The sequence below is a fragment of the Salmo trutta genome, unplaced genomic scaffold, assembly GCF_901001165.1.
Source record: "Salmo trutta unplaced genomic scaffold, fSalTru1.1, whole genome shotgun sequence".
In the NCBI taxonomy this organism is placed as follows: Eukaryota; Metazoa; Chordata; class Actinopteri; order Salmoniformes; family Salmonidae; genus Salmo; species Salmo trutta.
In genome coordinates this window covers 1,125,803-1,143,950 of record NW_021823154.1, presented here as the reverse complement: position 1 = coordinate 1,143,950, position 18,148 = coordinate 1,125,803, and the positions used below count along the sequence as shown (strand labels likewise).

Genomic DNA, 18,148 nt, shown 5'->3' with positions numbered 1-18,148 from the left:
ATTGTTACGGGAATTAAGTTATCAATGTTCTTAAACCGAACTTCAATTAAACTACTCAGTCTGCCCCACCAGAGTGTGGAAGATTCTGGTTGAATGAAGCAGATGGAGACCCAGCCAACAATGGTCAAAACGTTTATTTATGAGAGCTCTAAAATCCATACAATGCACAAAGCCTTTTATATGAATGTAAATGACCATATTGAAAGACACTCTCAGTAGTGATGTAATTTTGTAAATGCTATATTGTGATATTGTTTCATAAAAAAACGTGTTGCAATGTATATACCTTAGTATGTTTAGTTAAACGGAAAATGAAGGTTTGAATAGGTAATTGCTTAATTAATTAGTGTTAATTGTTCTGAGGGGAGGGGCTAGCCCTACAAAAGGAGCCTCTCTTCCAGTTCATGGAGAGGCATTTTGGATTGAGCTGTGGATGGGGCAGCATTGTTTTTAGCTGTCCCATAAGGTATATGTTTGATGGCAGTACTGTTGTTTTTGTTCCGGAATCACTATGTAAATAAACGCACAGAATAACTTTTGCGGCTCCACCATCTTTTTATTTTGATAGAGTTTAGGTTTTCCAGTTTAGCCTTCTGGCCTACTCTACGTGAAAGTCTGTTTCCTAGTGAATACACCCCATGCTGTTGAATAGGAGTGATAATCTAGGATCAGGTCTGTTTCCTAGTGAATACACCGCATGGTGTTGAATAGGAGGGTTGATCTAGGATCAGGTCTGTTTCCTAGTGAATACACCCCATGGTGTTGAATAGGAGGGTTGATCTAGGATCAGGTCTGTTTCCTAGTGAATACACCCCATGCTGTTGAATAGGAGTGTTGACCTAGGATCAGGTCTGTTTCCTAGTGAATACACCCCATGGTGTTGAATAGGAGGGTTGATCTAGGATCAGGTCTGTTTCCTAGTGAATACACCCCATGGTGTTGAATAGGAGGGTTGATCTAGGATCAGGTCTGTTTCCTAGTGAATACACCCCATGCTGTTGAATAGGAGTGATAATCTAGGATCAGGTCTGTTTCCTAGTGAATACACCCCATGGTGTTGAATAGGACTGATAATCTAGGATAAGGTCTGTTTCGTAGTGAATACACCCCATGGTGTTGAATAGGAGGGTTGATCTAGGATCAGGTCTGTTTCCTAGTGAATACACCCCATGGTGTTGAATAGGAGTGTTGATCTAGGATCAGGTCTGTTTCCTAGTGAATACACCCCATGGTGTTGAATAGGAGGGTTGATCTAGGATCAGGTCTGTTTCCTAGTGAATACACCCCATGGTGTTGAATAGGAGGGTTGATCTAGGATCAGGTCTGTTTCCTAGTGAATACACCCCGTGGTGTTGAATAGGAGTGTTGATCTAGGATCAGTTCTCCCCGGTCCAAATGATTCAGATTCTAATTCTGATCCACTGTTATGAACCGGCTCATAGTCCGTAACAAAGAGGGAGACAACGTGGAGATATAGATAAACATATTTATTAAATAAAGTCAACTATATACAAGTAACAATGTGGTGTGTAGTCAGTAGTGGAAGTGAGTGGATGTGTTCACCGATGGTGATAATGAGGGCTGTTGAGAGGTGCCAAAACAAATGAACACAACGAAGCCCCAAAATGCCACAACCAAAAACAACAGTGTGTCTGGGTGGAGAGAGTCTCCTCAATGAATGGGGGAAAGGTGTATTTATCCCCGGGACACAGCCGAGCCCAGGTGTGTCCCATTTCACTGACGTCCCTTCCGGCTCCGCCCACCGACATCCTATTAAAGAATACAAGATCAAAGAGAAAGAATTCTGCAGACAGAGTGGGAGGGTCGTCACAGTGCGGCAGAGTGGGAGGGTCGTCACAGAGCGACAGAGCGGGAGGGTCGTCACAGTGTGACAGAGCGGGAGGGTCGTCACAGAGTGGCAGAGCGGGAGGGTCGTCACAGTGACAGAGCGGGAGGGTCGTCACAGAGTGACAGAGCGGGAGGGTCTTCACAGTGTGACAGAGAGGGAGGGTCGTCACAGAGTGACAGAGCGGGAGGGTCTTCACAGTGTGACAGAGAGGGAGGGTCGTCACAGTGTGGCAGAGCGGGAGGGTCGTCACAGAGTGACAGAGCGGGAGGGTCGTCATAGAGTGACAGAGCGGGAGGGTCGTCACAGAGTGACAGAGCGGGAGGGTCGTCATAGAGTGACAGAGCGGGAGGGTCGTCACAGAGTGACAGAGCGGGAGGGTCGTCATAGAGTGACAGAGCGGGAGGGTCGTCATAGAGTGACAGAGCGGGAGGGTCGTCACAGTGTGGCAGAGCGGGAGGGTCGTCACAGAGTGACAGAGCGGGAGGGTCTTCACAGTGTGACAGAGAGGGAGGGTCGTCACAGTGTGGCAGAGCGGGAGGGTCGTCACAGAGTGACAGAGCGGGAGGGTCGTCATAGAGTGACAGAGCGGAAGGGTCGTCATAGAGTGACAGAGCGGGAGGGTCGTCACATACACACACAATATATATATACAATACATACAATGTTTTTTTCTCCATAACGTTTGTACACTGTTACTATCCATTCTACCATTAGGTTGGTACCCCAACACTGTTACTATCCATTCTACCATTAGGTTGGTACCCCAACACTGTTACTATCCATTCTACCATTAGGTTGGTACCCCAACACTGTTACTATCCATTCTACCATTAGGTTGGTACCCCAACACCGTTACTATCCATTCTACCATTAGGTTGGTACTCCAACACCGTTACTATCCATTCTACCATTAGGTTGGTACTCCAACACTGTTGATCTGAAGCAGTGAACAAAGACAGGGGTCCAGCTCCACAAGAAGGTTGATCATCCTGGAACATGACTCATTTCCTTTTCTCAACACCATGTCGATGATGTCACGTGCCTTCTCTGCCCTCTCAGCTATCACCTTCACTGACTCCATTTCCTCCTGGTTGATGACTGTGTGTTGCAGGAGTCCGTCCAGCAGTTCATTCAGGGCAGGTCTTGACACTCGTTTCACAAACTCTGTCCGTACAGAATGCAGCTGCTGCTCTGCAGAACCAGTCAGACTGCTCTCAGCCGGACCTCCTGCCCCCAACACAGCACCTGAGAGTGTCAGGTTACAAAATAACTACATTTGTACATTTACATTTCAGTCATTTAGAAGCAGACTCCTAAAATACAAGTATTGAGAAAACATTATCTTTTACAATAACGACCTGAACATATCACATATTCACATTTAGGGACGGTTTCACAGACATAGAAAAACAGTCTGGAGCATTCAGAACCAGGCTAATCTACATCAAGTCCTGGAGGAGATGTCATTGGGTCATTCAGAACCAGGTTAATCTACATCAAGTCCTGGAGGAGATGTCATTGGGGCATTCAGAACCAGGTTAATAATCTACATCAAGTCCTGGAGGAGATGTCATTGGGTCATTCAGAACCAGGTTAATCTACATCAAGTCCTGGAGGAGATGTCATTGGGGCATTCAGAACCAGGTTAATAATCTACATCAAGTCCTGGAGGAGATGTCATTGGGTCATTCAGAACCAGGCTAATCTACATCAAGTCCTGGAGGAGATGTCATTGGGTCATTCAGAACCCGGCTAATCTACATAGAGTCCTGGAGGAGATGTCATTGGGCCATTCAGAACCAGGCTAATCTACATAAAGTCCTGGAGGAGATGTCATTGGGTCATTCAGAACCAGGTTAATCTACATCAAGTCCTGGAGGAGATGTAATTGTTCTTGAAGACAGTCTTTTATAATCAGGACTAGTCCAGGTCCTACAGTAAACCATGGTGACTGGCCCTCAAGTCTTTGGTTTGTATCTCTCATGTTTACTTACTAGTTGAATGGGTTTCAGTGATGAATTCATCTGAAAGAAACAAAAATAGGTTAAATCACTCTAAATAGCATCTGTCAGAAAAAGTGATGATTGACATTCTCCTACATTTTTGTAGAGTTTCTTTCCATACTATCCTCTCATCATCACCAATTAACTCCATCTCAATCCCTGTAATTTCCATATCCACCTTGAAAAAGCTTGGTGTGGTGTCTCTATGTATGAGATGAATCCTCTGGAGGGAGAGAGAAAGAGAGACAGAGAGAGGTTAAACAAAAACATGGTTAAACATCAATTAAAAACACAACACCAAATCTTCCTCCACAGTAACTCAACACAACAGCCTCTGAATACCCCATGTACTCAAACAGATCAATGTTAACCATTTTGTAACAGGCAAACTCAACCCTCAGTCTCGCTGCCAACATCTCCTCCAGTATTCCCACCACGTCCAGAGACCCCTGTCCAGGCAAACTCAACCCTCAGTCTGGCTGCCAACATCTCCTCCAGCATTCCCACCACGTCCACAGACCCCTGTCCAGGCAAACTCAACCCTCAGTCTGGCTGCCAACATCTCCTCCAGCATTCCCACCACGTCCACAGACCCCTGTCCCCGAATACTGTTCTTTCATGTTTTCCAAATTGCTAATTTAGCTGCCCCCGACACAAAGTTAAGAGAACTACAACCTTTCTACTAAACCTGGACTTTGTCCCAAATATAAACATTTGGGAAGAGAAAACCTCTCCCAGAGCGGAGAACCAGCCAGTGATCAGGTCAATCATCCCCACCAACCTGGGACACTGTAAGAACAGATGTACCAGAGTTTCAGACTCAGCACAGAATGGACACCCCTCCCCAACATGACAAACTCTCCAAGCCTGCATAACAGACCCATAGAATGGAGTCAGGCCAGACAAATCACCCCCCTCCAGCTTTAAGAGGAAAAGGTGCTTGTCTAAGCCCAAACAGCCCACTCTCCTCATCAATGTGTAGACTGTATCCACCCAGCTAGAACCGTCACTGTACAACAGTCTCTGGGCTGCTTGAAGCCAGAAAGCCATGATCCTAGAAGAGATGTCCACCAGGCCTTGTCCATCCTGGTGCAGTGGCAGGTACAGGGCTGCAGCTTTAATCCAATGTTGTCCAGACCAGAAGAAATGGACAGCTCTTGTATCAGACTGTAAAATCATTAGTCTGTGCCACAGGGTAGAGGTGGCTAGGTTATTAGCTACCAGCACCCTTCCCCTATAAGACAGCTGGGGTAGCACCCATTTCCACCTAGACAATCTGGAACACACCTTCTCCACTACACCATGTCAGTTATTTTTTAGAAAGACATCGGAGCCTAGAAAAAGTCTTCATCCCAACCGTGGAGTGGACCCTATCTGAAGCTGACCTGCCCACAGCGATTCACTCTTTCCCCAATTAACTCTACCTGAGGAGACCCCCTCACACACCTTTAGAGCGTTTGAGAGAACCTTAACATCCTCACCCCCTGTAATAAAAACTGTCACGTCATCTGCATATGCAGACAGTGCTATCGTGGGACCCTTCATAACCCCTGGCATAGAGAAAGCAGTAAGCCTCGCTCTTAAAAAACAAAGCATTGGTTCAATTGCCAGACAATATAACTGTCCTGAAGTTGGGCATCCCTGCCTAATGCCCCTTTGGACAGGGATGGGGCAGCTCAACCCACCCCCCCACCTTCATCATACATGAGGCCCCAGCATACAGTAAACTCATCCAAGACAAAAAAACATCTTCAAACCCAAAGGCTTGCATTGTTTTGAACAAGTACTGGTGGTCCACAGAGTCAAAAGCCTTCTCCTGATCCAATGAAAGTAAACCCACATTCACATCAGACAGTTTACAAACGTCTAAAACATCTCTTATCAGAAACCAGTTCTCAACGATAGAGCGGTCAGGTACACAGTCAGACTGGTCCTTGTGGACCAACAGCCCCAGATATTCTATCAACCTGTTTGAGAGACACTTAGATATCATTTTATATTCAGCACACAGCAATGCAACAGGTTGCCAGTTTTTTTTAAAGGGCCAAATCCTCCCTTTTGGCAACAATGAAAGCACAGCACGTTGGCAGGATACAGGAAGAGAATCCTCATGAAAAGATTCACACACCACTTCATAAAAATCCCCCCCAATGGACAGCTGGGGTAGCACCTCAGTGCTTATAGAACTCAGATGGTAAAACATCGATGCCAGGGGCTCCGGGGTCACTGAGTGAGCAACTTCAATTCAATAGATTTGATGTCCTGTTCAAGGGCCCTGATAGTCTCTTTAACTTCAATACTAGACAGAGCAGTATACTGTTGACAAGACACACATATTTGGGACTTCCCAACCTCCCACCATTGTCTCAAGGATTCAAATTCTAATTAATAACCGTCCATTTTTCCCAGAACAACAAAAACTTTTCCCAAAACATGGCGTCATGTAATATCTTCACATTAAAATACCAATAAGGTGTTGACCTTAATAACAGGACAAGTGAATATCAATAGTAACAATATGGGGATCAGAAAAACCCACAGGAGTAATGTTATCTTACAACTCTACTACAGTAGAGCTCAGATACATATAACCAGTCTAACCTTGCTGCACTGACACCACCTTCATTAACTACTACAGTAGAGCTCAGATACATATAACCTGTCTAACCTTGCTGCACCGACACCACCTTCATTAACTACTACAGTAGTGATCAGATACATACAACCTGTCTAACCTTGCTGCACCGACACCACCTTCATTAACTACTACAGTAGAGCTCAGATACATATAACCTGTCTAACCTTGCTGCACCGACACTGCCTTCATTAACTACTACAGTAGAGCTCAGATACATACAACCTTTCTAACCTTGCTGCACCGACACCACCTTCATTAACTACTACAGTAGAGCTCAGATACATACAACCTGTCTAACCTTGCTGCACCGACACCACCTTCATTAACTACTACAGTAGTGATCAGATACATACAACCTGTCTAACCTTGATTGATTGAGTCATCGCCAGCTGCTATCATATCAGAAATATCCATATCCTTCTCCTGATCCTCCTCAACTGAGGCCACAGACCCCTGACTCCCCTCTGCCACATCCCTCTCAACACTCCTCACTTGTACCACATATCTCGTACCGGGCATCTCCTCCACTGCCATCGCCATCTCCAGTGACATCCCCATGTGGGTCGCCATCCCCACCAAAACCAGAACAATTCAACAAGAAATACAATATATCTAATTCTACCACTGAAAAAAACCTGAATCAGCAGAAAAAGGAAAACCACCAAGAAAAGTAAACAAGAAAGAAACCACAGGCGATCTAACTCAAGACAACACTCACATTCGCTCATACAATACCCAGCATGCACCAAACACTGCCAGCATGCACAGAGACAGAGAGAGAGAGAGATGTGACTTGTAACTTAAATGTCAGATACATGTTTTTAAGTCAACTAAAACTGTACCGGTGGAGTGATGGAGGTAGAACAGGGAATGTTCAGTCTGAAGGAACTATTCAGTTTGAAGGACTGCTCTGGTCTTGTGTTAGGAAACCTTTTAGACCCTTGAAACTTTGATTCCTGTTGTTCCACAGACTGCGAAACGAGGCATGGAATACACAGGCAGTCAATGTATAGTCTAATTCAAACATTATTCATAAAACTAGCAACACACTTATCTTCATTTAATGAGTGTAAAGATAAACTGCACCACTGGTTAGTTAAGGTCATCTCTATAATAATGATACCTCACCAGTATTTGGCCGGGGTTACTGGGGAACAGGTATAGATGTGGAATTAGTTTATTTATTTCCTTCATCACTGTCAGATAGAGCATCAGCTCACAGTGGACATCGACGTTCCAAGACAGTAATCTCAGTATCAGAGAGATAACTGAGAACTTGGGATGGAGAATCTTAGCATGGAATCTGGTGACCTCATGCACTTCCTCTAAAGACACTCCATGTTCCTCTACATGAAGAATCTTCATCTCATTCCTCAGGGAAGGGTTGGTCCCTGAACAACACAATAAAAAGGAGACAGAAAGACAAATATTGTAGTTTTCATCCAACTAAAACACAAAGAATATGCAGTACCAGATCACAGTAAACTCAAACTCCCAGAATAGTTAATTAATTAATTCAGGAAGTGAAACTCAGTTACATGGAAATGTCTTTCTGAATACTATTTCTATTTGGTTTTACCTAAACAGACACAGTGTGGCAGATGAACTTCCTCCAGTTCACCTAACTCCATAGTGATGTCCAGCAATGGACCACCTTGTGTGTACTGCATGTCTTTCAGAAGTTGACTGTAGGGTTCCCAGTTCCTGAAGTGATACTTCAGAATGACATCTCTCTCACACAGCCAGCGGAGCCCAGACACTGTGCACTCATAACTCCCTTTGGGTGTCCTGTGTCTGAGGGCAACAACAAGATATGGTAGAGAGGGTCAATAGTCAAATGGAGAGGTTGGATTAGAAGACTATTCCCAAAGGTAATGGGGAAATACACTAGCAAGTGGAATGAAATGTTAAAAGTAGTTATTTTACCTGAACACTGTCACTCCCTGGACAGTAGAAGTCAAGGGTTCAATCTGAAGCCAGTGTGTGGAGTCCTGAACAAGGACAAGCATGTCAGTAATACATATGGGGCCTGTTTCCTGGACACAGATTGAGTCTAGTGCTGGACTAAAAAGCATGCTCAATGGAAGTTTCAATAGAAAGTTCTTTAAGGTCCAGGACTAGACTTAATCTGTGTCTGGGAAACTGGCCCATTAACCAAAGTAACTAATCAAATGTATTTATTCAATGTTACATGGAATGCTGGTGATTTATCAATTCAACTGTCGAATTACAAAATATGACAACAGCTAAAATCCTGCATGACTACAAGCAGAACAGAGGACTGTCTATATCCCAGTATGAATGGTTGGTCAGTACACACCTGGCTTTGAGACTGTGTTTATATTACTAAAGCAGAACACAGGACTGTCTATATCCCAGTATGAATGGTTGGTCAGTACACACCTGGCTTTGAGACTGTGTTTATATTACTAAAGCAGAACACAGGACTGTCTATATCCCAGTATGAATGGTTGGTCAGTACACACCTGGCTTTGAGACTGTGTTTATATTACTTAAACAGAACACAGGACTGTCTATATTCCAGTATGAATGGTTGGTCAGTACACACCTGGCTTTGAGACTGTGTTTATATTACTAAAGCAGAACACAGGACTGTCTATATCCCAGTATGAATGGTTGGTCAGTACACACCTGGCATTGATACTGTGTTTATATTACTAAAGCAGAACACAGGACTGTCTATATCCCAGTATGAATGGTTGGTCAGTACACACCTGGCTTTGAGACTGTGTTTATATTACTAAAGCAGAACACAGGACTGTCTATATCCCAGTATGAATGGTTGGTCAGTACACACCTGGCTTTGAGACTGTGTTTATATTACTAAAGCAGAACACAGGACTGTCTATATCCCAGTATGAATGGTTGGTCAGTACACACCTGGCTTTGAGACTGTGTTTATATTACTAAAGCAGAACACAGGACTGTCTATATCCCAGTATGAATGGTTGGTCAGTACACACCTGGCTTTGAGACTGTGTTTATATTACTAAAGCAGAACACAGGACTGTCTATATCCCAGTATAAATGGTTGGTCAGTACACACCTGGCTTTGAGACTGTGCCTGACTCCTGCAGGTATGTAAAAGTAAGAATTGACATTATGACTTACCTCAACATGGACACAAGTCTTACAGCTCTGAGGAATCCCTGAAGTCAAAAGTAGTTATTTAAAATGGACAATCTCATGGAATATTGAATTAATAATTATTAAATAGACTTGAGATAAAAATGAATATTAGTGATCAACAGTCTCAGAATGTACACTCATTAGCATACCATAATCTGACATTAGTGTTATATTAATTAATGTTTGTGGAAGCAGGAAACAACATCGTTCTGGTCAATGTTTTTTAGCTGTTGGGGGCCTGATTTCTGTTAGATCCTAGGATTAGAGCTTAAAGGTAGAGTCAGTTAAATGATGTTGTACGAGCAGCACCACAGATATTGTGATGAGCAAGATGCCTGACTTCTCTCTCACACAGTCACACACAGTATCAGCCCATGTGCAAGGGTTCTCTTCACTCTCTTACAGAGTGTTAGTCACGGGACCAAAACAGCGGAGAAGTTTAGCCTTGTGCTACAACACTCTTAGTTGTTGTGGAAATTGACCCACTATGCTGTTTACTATGTGCATCTACGTCATATTGCTGACTCTACCTTTAAGTTTGTATTGACCAAATAGATCATGATTGTGTTCCTTGACTGGGACTCAACTACAATGAACGCTTAAAACAATTTTGATTTAAAAACAATTATCAGTTAACACTCACATTTCTCAGGTCCAGGCTTGATCCAACTCTCTCCACCATGGTCTCTGGTGTCCTCAGGTCCAGGCTTGATACAACTCTCTCCACCATGGTCTCTGGTGTTGGAGAAGCAGAAAGATAGACAGCGATTAAACTAAATACAACTTATAAAGGCTTGATATAGCATACATACAGTCTGTCTCTAGGTCAAACAGAACACATTAAAACACACCACTACTACTAATCTAACTGTCTGTAGGTCCAACAGAACACATTAAAACACACCACTACTACTAATGTAATTATAGAAATTATTCCAGAGGAAACAAATGATGAAACATTGCTATGACTCACCTCTGAATGTGTTGGACATCTATCTGACACAGGGTCACTGAGGTCATTGAGTAGGAGGGGGAAAACCAAAACCCAGGATAGAGGGGTTCAGTGAATCTGGTGTGTTCTGTGTGAAGGTGTGTCAGTGTACCAGAGGAGGACACACTATAGAAGGACAAAGTACCAGCTGGCCAGTCCAGATACACTCCAACTCTGTTAGAATGAGGACGAGGGATGGATCTCGTACGGACTCCAGCATGGTAAAAGTGATAACCTTTATCATAGCAGAATAAACACCAGGACTTCCTATTGAATCCAATCCAACATTCACTCTCCTGTCCCTTCCTCTTTATTCCTTTGTACACCAGACCAATGAATGCCACGTCACCATCCCTGTCACCATCCCTCTCCACCTCCCAGTAATAACGAGATCCAGATAAGCCTTCTCTGCAGAGAACTTGGTGACAACCGTCAAATCTGTCTGGATGGTCTTCATAATGCTGCTCCTCTTTCACACGTGTCACCTTCCTGTTCCCCTCAGACAGTATCAGGTTTGGGTTTGCTGTATTTGGGTCCAGGGTGAGATGACAGGCATCTGTAGACAAAAGGAGAGTTTAATCAAACCACATATTCATATAACATGTTGTTTTGTAGGTACAGAACAAGTATTGATTAGTTACTATGTTACTATAGTTCTGAATATGCAGGTAATTAGGATTAAAATGACTTACATTTCCTCTGCCCTGATTTCAGCCTGCACTCTCCACCATGATCCACACTGTAGGACAAACAGGTTATTGACTGACAAAGACCTAATAAAGCAGTCAACATTTAAACCATATTGTTGTGTTCTGGTGCACTATCCAAGTTCATTACTAGAGACATACAGGTATTCTATCCTACCCACTGCATACAGAACGGAATAGAATTCATTACTAGAGACATACAGGTATTCTACCCTACCTACTGCATACAAAACGGAGTCCAATTCATTACTAGAGACATACAGGTATTCTATCCTACCTACTGCATACAGAACAGAGTACAATTCATTACTAGAGACATACAGGTATTCTATCCTACCTACTGCATACAGAACGGAGTACAATTCCAACAGGATATCAGAGATGCAGAAGAAGAGTATTCATGTGGTGATGATGTATGCTGTGTTGGAGTGCTCAGCCTGCTGGGTAAACTTCCCCTTAATTCTACCATCATGTCCTCATGTTTCTAACCCTACTACACTACATATGACACAACCACTGCTCACACTATTAGGACATATATTCTGACTTACTTCAGCTTCATCAGTTTATATGTGGGATCCACCAGAGCAGCTGAAAGCAGTCCTCCTGCAGAGTCACCTGGGTGATTGTAGCTCAGGTCCAGCTCTTTCAGGTGGGAGGGGTTTGACCTCAGAGCTGAAGACAGAGCAGCACAGCCCTCCTCTGTGACCAGACAGCCAGACAGCCTACAGAGAGACACAACAGCTGTTTAGGTTGGTGTACTGGTGTCAATCATCTTGTAGGACACCCATACATTTGTCCATGACGCAAACATTGTGAAGAAACGTCAGATTTTCAGAGTACTTGTTTTACTAAGCTCAGTACCGACCTGACTGAAACAGCTGTACTTACCCCAGTGTGTGTCGTTTACAGTCTGGATCCTCCAGTCCAGCAGACAGCAGTGTAACTCAGCTCAGTACAGACCTGAAAAACAGCTGTACTTACCCCAGTGTGTGTAGTTTACAGTCTGGATCCTCCAGTCCAGCAGACAGCAGTGTAACTCAGCTCAGTACAGACCTGACTGAAACAGCTGTACTTACCCCAGTGTGTGTAGTTAATAGTCTGGATCCTCCAGTCCAGCAGACAGCAGTGTAACTCAGCTCAGTACAGACCTGACTGAAACAGCTGTACTTACCCCAGTGTGTGTAGTTTACAGTCTGGATCCTTCAGTCCAGCAGACAGCAGTGTAACTCAGCTCAGTACAGACCTGACTGAAACAGCTGTACTTACCCCAGTGTGTGTAGTTTACAGTCTGGATCCTCCAGTCCAGCAGACAGCAGTGTAACTCAGCTCAGTACAGACCTGACTGAAACAGCTGTACTTACCCCAGTGTGTGTAGTTTACAGTCTGGATCCTCCAGTCCAGCAGACAGCAGTGTAACTCCTGAGTCCTGCAGGTCATTGTCTCTCAGTTCCAGTTGTTTCAGTTGTGAGTTGGGTGAACTCAGGACTGAGGCCAGATGTGAACAGCAACCCTCTGTCAGACCACACTGACCTAGACTAGAGGGCAGAAGAGCACATGATAAACACATGTTTAAAACATCCACATAATACCTCATACTGAAGATATTTAACTCACACTAGTGTCTGTATGTTGCAGAGTGGAATGGTTAGTCCAACACAGAGCAGCTCCACTCCTCTGTCTCCCAGGTCATTGTAGCCGAGGTTCAGTTCTCTCAGGGGGGAGTTTGGTGTCCGCAGAGCTGAGGTCAGAGTCTCACAGGATTCATATGTGATTTTACAGCCATCCAGTCTGGAGAGAGGAGATATGTCGATACACTGTTAAATATGCAAAGGTTTAAGAATAATGAGATGCATTAAGACAATAACAGAAGGACATGATTAACCAATGTTAAAAACATACTTTTTACAACCCTTTTAATTTTTTTTATCTATATTTATTTATATATTTGTAGTATATGTTTTTACAAGATGATTGATGAGAAGAGAATCATCCAGCTCATTGGGAATCTCTCTACACCCCCCATATACCATGTTATTGGGTCTCTCTCTACACCCCCATATACCATGTCATTGGGTCTCTCTCTACACCCCCCATATACCATGTCATTGGGTCTCTCTCTACACCCCCCATATACCATGTCATTGGGAATCTCTCTACACCCCCCATATACCATGTCATGAATTATGCAGACAGACGGATTCAAAGTATGTTTACATTGTAATACTTCTGACAGACAACTTCTAACTCCTCCCATAAGTTTTGGAATTATATCATTCCCAGAAAGCATGAATTATTGACTCATTGTTAGTTTCACACTTAAGACATGACTCTGTCGTTGTGCTGTACAATTTGTTAATTTTGTCTCGCGTAATAAACTCTATACATTAGTTTATACTGGATAAATCATATATTTTTGCTAACTTCAATTTTGTTAGTTATGTTCCAACATTCCCTCCATCTTGTGACCTATATCAGTTATTTTTAAGTCTTGGTTCTTATAGTTTATATTTTTTACTAAAAACACATACTAAATCACTCAATATATTTAACCTTAGTTTGATATATTTATCACATTTGATGAATGTTTCTGCATATTTACCAAGATTTTAAAATAATGTTAACATAATAACTACAAATATATAAACACTATAAAGACAGTGGATACTGAAGAAAGTTAACTCACACTAGTGTCTGTATGTTGCAGAGTGGACTGGTTAGTCCAACACAGAGCAGCTCCAGTCCTCTGTCTCTCAGGTCATTGTTGCTGAGGTCCAGTTCTCTCAGGGGGGAGTTTGGTGTCTGCAGAGCTGAGGCCAGAGTCTCACAGGACTCATATGTGAGTTTACAGTCAACTAGTCTGGAGAGAGGAGATATGTCAATACACTGTTAAATATGCAAAGCTTTAAGAATAATGAGATGCATTAAGACAATAACAGAAGGACATGACTAGACTATGTTAAAAACATACTAACTGACTCAAGATGTTTAACCTTAGTTTCATATATTTATCACATTTCATGTATGTTTCTGCATATTTACCAAGATGTTCAAATAATGTTAAAAACATAATAACACATAATTACTATCAATATATAAACAGTATAAAAACAGTGGATACTGAAGATATTTAACTCACACTAGTGTCTGTATGTTGCAGAGTGGACTGGTTAGTCCAACACAGAGCAGCTTCACTCCTCTGTCTCTCAGGTCATTGTTGCTGAGGTCCAGTTCTCTCAGGGGGGAGTTTGGTGTCTGCAGAGCTGAGGCCAGAGCCTCACAGGATTCATATGTGAGTTTACAGTGATCCAGTCTTGAGAGAGGAGATAATCTGTTAGATATACAAATCCTTCATTATAATGATACTGTATACATCAACTCAATAACAGAACTTACAGTGCTCTCTTGCAGGTTTTCACTACCGGCAACAACCTCTGATAACCTTCCTCTGATGTGTTGTATGTCTTCAGGTCATACTCCTCCAGCACCTCCTCTGACATCAGCAACAGGTAGGCCAGGGCTGAACATTGGTCAGGTTTTAGTCTTGTTTCTGAAAGAGTTCCTGATCGCATGGAGGTCTGCATGTCTTCAACTAGAGAGTTGGCACCAAGTTCATTCAGACAGTGGAACAAGTTGATGATCCTTTCTGGTGAGGATTCCTGGTTGATCTTGTATGAAAGGTACCTGACTGTTCTCTCAACTGTTTCCTCATTGGTCTGTGTTGTACTTCCTGTCTGTGTCAGAATGCCTCGTAACAGTTTCTGATTGGACTCCAGTGAGAGACCCAGAAGGAAGCGAAGGAACAGGTCCAGGTGTCCATTCTTACTTTTTAAGGCCTGCTCCACTGCGCTCATGTGTAAGTCAGACAACTGGAATGACTCCTCTTCATCATTGTCGTCGTCATCATCCTCATCTTCGTCATTGTTCTCCTCCTCCTCGTCCTGCTTATCATCAATCTCCTCCTCATCATCATCATCATCATCGTCGTCACCATCATCCTCGTCATCATCCTTCTCCTCATCATCATCATCACTGGTGACTGCTTTGGGGGGGAAAACATTTTCCTTCTTGTCCAGACATGATTCTAAAGCATGCACTGCTGCTAGAAACTCCTGAATGCTCAGATGCACAAAGCTGTAGACCTTCTCTTGGTACAACCCAGATTCTTCTTTAAAGATCTCTGTACACAATGCTGAGTACACTGATGCCTCTGTGACATCAAGGCCACACTCTCTCAGGTCCTCCTCATAGAAGATCAGGTTGCCCTTCTGCAGCTGTTGGAAAGCCAGCTTTGCCAGTTTCAGGATCATGTCTTTGTCTGACTGAGACAGTTCTTTTGGGTTTGTCTCTGTGGCTTTGTTGTACTTCTTGTTCTTCACAATGGTTTGGATGAGCACGAAGTGTGAGTACATCTGGGTCAGAGTTTTGGGGACTTCATCCTTCTCTGCCTCTTTCAGCATCATCTCAAGCACAGTGGCTGATATCCAACAGAAGACTGGCATGTGGCACATGATGTGGAGGCTCCTTGATGTCTTCATGTGTGTGATGATTTCATTGGCCAGATTCTGATCTGTGATTTTCTTCCTGAAATACTCCTCTTTCTGTGGATCATTGAACCCTCGTACCTCTGTCACCTGGTCAAGACACTCAGGAGGGATCTGATTGGCTGCTGCAGGTCGTGTGGTTATCCAGAGGAGAGCAGAGGGAAGCAGATTCCCCTCGAGGAGGTTTGTCAGCAGCAAGTCCACTGAGGTTGGCTTCGTGACATCACAGCACTTCTCATTGTTTTTGAAGTCTAGAGGAAGTCGACACTCATCCAGACCATCAAAAATGAAAACAGTTTTGGTTTCACCATCTTCAATGCTGTCAATCTCTTTCAGCTCTGGGAAGTAGTGGGAAAGAAGTTGCATCAGACTGTATTGGTCCTTTTTCAGGTTCAGATCACGGAAAGGAAGAGGAAACATGAAATGAACGTCCTGATTCGCTTTTCCCTCTGCCCAGTCAAGAATGACCTTCTGCACAGAGACTGTTTTTTCCAATGCCAGCGATTCCTTTTGTCAGCACAGTTCTGATAGGTTTGTCTTGTCCAGGTAAAGGCTTGAAGATGTCGTTGCATTTGATTGGTGTCTCTTGTGTTGTTTGTTTCTTGGATGCCATCTCTATCTGTCTAACCTCATGTTCATTATTGAGCCCTCCACTTCCACCCTCTGTGATGTAGAGCTCTGTGTAGATGTCCTTTAACAGACTTTGGTTTCCATGGTGTCCAATTCCTTCAGATATGTGTTGATACTTGTGTTTCAGTATAGCCTTAATGTCTTGTTGGACTGTAAGCAGAGTTTGACCTGTAGGAAAACAATGAGAGTTGGGACTCATAAGTTTGTGTGTGCGTGTTTTATAAGGGCCTTTGTACCGTTCTTTGTAATATTGTATGAAATACAGTCTTACTTCTTCTGTCCAGAAGGTTGTGTGTGATCTTTAATGCATCGTCACTGTCCAAACTCTCCACTTCCTTATTGTCATCTGGAAATGGTTCCTGGCTGAAAGCAGGTGGCTGATCACTCTTCATTGATAGCAGGCTGGTTGTAAGGGACTCTGCTCTGGGCTTCTGGACACTGAACAAAACAGGGAGACAGATCACCTCATCAATATCTCATCAATACCCCATCTACTTCATTTTAACAACTGTATAGTGGAACTTCTAGAAGTCCTGATGTTTCTTTATAAAGCTACAGTCTGCAATTGGTAAATCCATTTCTGGCTTTTAAATTAATGATATAGACCTACATTTAATGTAATTTGGGAACACTTTTCTCTTTAGTTTTATATCTTTAAGAGAACTGTATATTTTACATGTCATCTCTTACCTCTTAGAACTGGTGTCTTGAGTCATTTTAGAGGCAGTGGTCCCATCCTCTCTCTCCTCAGAGAGACTCATTTTAGAGGCAGTGGTCTCCTCTCTCTCCCCAGAGAGGCTCATTTTATAGGCAGTGGTCTCCTCCTCTCTCTCCCCAGAGAGGCTCATTTTATAGGCAGTGGTCTCCTCCTCTCTCTCCCCAGAGAGGCTCATTTTAGAGGCAGTGGTCTCCTCCTCTCTCCCCAGAGAGACTCGTTTTATAGGCAGTGGTCTCCTCCTCTCTCCCCAGAGAGACTCGTTTTAGAGGCAGTGGTCTCCTCCCCTCTCTCCCCAGAGAGACTCATTTTAGATGTAAGTCACAACTCACTCAGCTGCAATAAGAAATAACAGAACAGTCAATATTTCTGAACATTGCTGAAGAACCATTAACAACACATTTACTGTCTGAGGTCCAAGAGTTAAATCAGACTTCATATTGTATTCAAACATACACAGTCCAATATGTTATTCATTTGATTTGACTTGCATCCCCATTTGCTGACATTTGTCAACATCTGTTGTCCCCAACTCAACCACTAGATGGAGCTGTAGGCCTACAGCTCTACTCCTTCTAACAACAACCGTAGAAACATAAACAAACCATCTATGGAGACAAATCATCAGTATCATAACACTGGAATGCAAGATCCATCCACTTATATCAGTACATCTGTAACAGCCTAAACATTACAAACCTTCTATTAGATCAAATAAGCCTCACGTAACTCCACACTCTCATAGAACTTGTTCTCAACTGGCCTACCTGGTTTAATAAAGGTGAAATAAAATAAAAGACAGATTTTGGGCAGAGTAAGTCCTCTCACTTCGCCTCTTCCTCTCTGTCCCAACTGACCTCAGAAACTTCTACAGACATGTATCAGAGAGGAAGAGGCGAAGCGAGAGGTTTTACTCAGTGA

The 18,148-nt window shown here is 43.2% G+C and overlaps 1 protein-coding gene and 1 pseudogene across 3 annotated transcripts; both read right to left on the bottom strand.

Annotated features, from left to right (window-relative positions):
* Positions 1-2,719: 2,719 nt before the first annotated feature.
* On the bottom strand, positions 2,720-10,324 carry LOC115189423 (caspase recruitment domain-containing protein 8-like). 3 transcript variants are annotated; one of them, XM_029748048.1, is made up of 9 exons: positions 10,284-10,324; positions 9,623-9,660; positions 8,417-8,481; positions 8,070-8,284; positions 7,619-7,881; positions 7,333-7,461; positions 3,949-4,075; positions 3,844-3,873; positions 2,720-3,094 (listed from the first exon to the last, which is right to left on the bottom strand). In XM_029748048.1, the coding sequence occupies exons 4-9, from the start codon at positions 8,158-8,160 to the stop codon at positions 2,760-2,762; spliced, it is 975 nt and encodes a 324-aa protein (XP_029603908.1). In that variant the 5' UTR covers positions 8,161-8,284; positions 8,417-8,481; positions 9,623-9,660; positions 10,284-10,324; the 3' UTR covers positions 2,720-2,759. The 3 variants fall into 3 exon arrangements, with proteins under 3 accessions (XP_029603908.1, XP_029603906.1, XP_029603907.1); XM_029748046.1 differs by lacking the exons at positions 9,623-9,660; positions 10,284-10,324 and having other exon boundaries at positions 8,417-8,612; XM_029748047.1 differs by lacking the exons at positions 9,623-9,660; positions 10,284-10,324 and having other exon boundaries at positions 3,045-3,094; positions 4,031-4,075; positions 8,417-8,608.
* Positions 10,325-10,578: 254 nt separating this feature from the next.
* Positions 10,579-17,288, bottom strand: LOC115189406 (uncharacterized; annotated as a pseudogene).
* Between the last annotated feature and the right edge of the window lie 860 nt (positions 17,289-18,148).

Excerpts from the sequence above, each read along its gene's own strand:
- LOC115189423 (XM_029748046.1), bottom strand. The coding sequence starts at position 8,565 with ATGCTTTTTAGTCCAGCACTAGACTCAATCTGTGTCCAGGAAACAGGC. Across the intron at positions 8,285-8,416 it reads CAGGGAGTGACAGTGTTCAG|ACACAGGACACCCAAAGGGA; the intron begins GTAAAATAACTA and ends TGTTGCCCTCAG. Across the intron at positions 3,874-3,948 it reads GAAAGAAACTCTACAAAAAT|ATGAATTCATCACTGAAACC; the intron begins GTAGGAGAATGT and ends TGTTTCTTTCAG.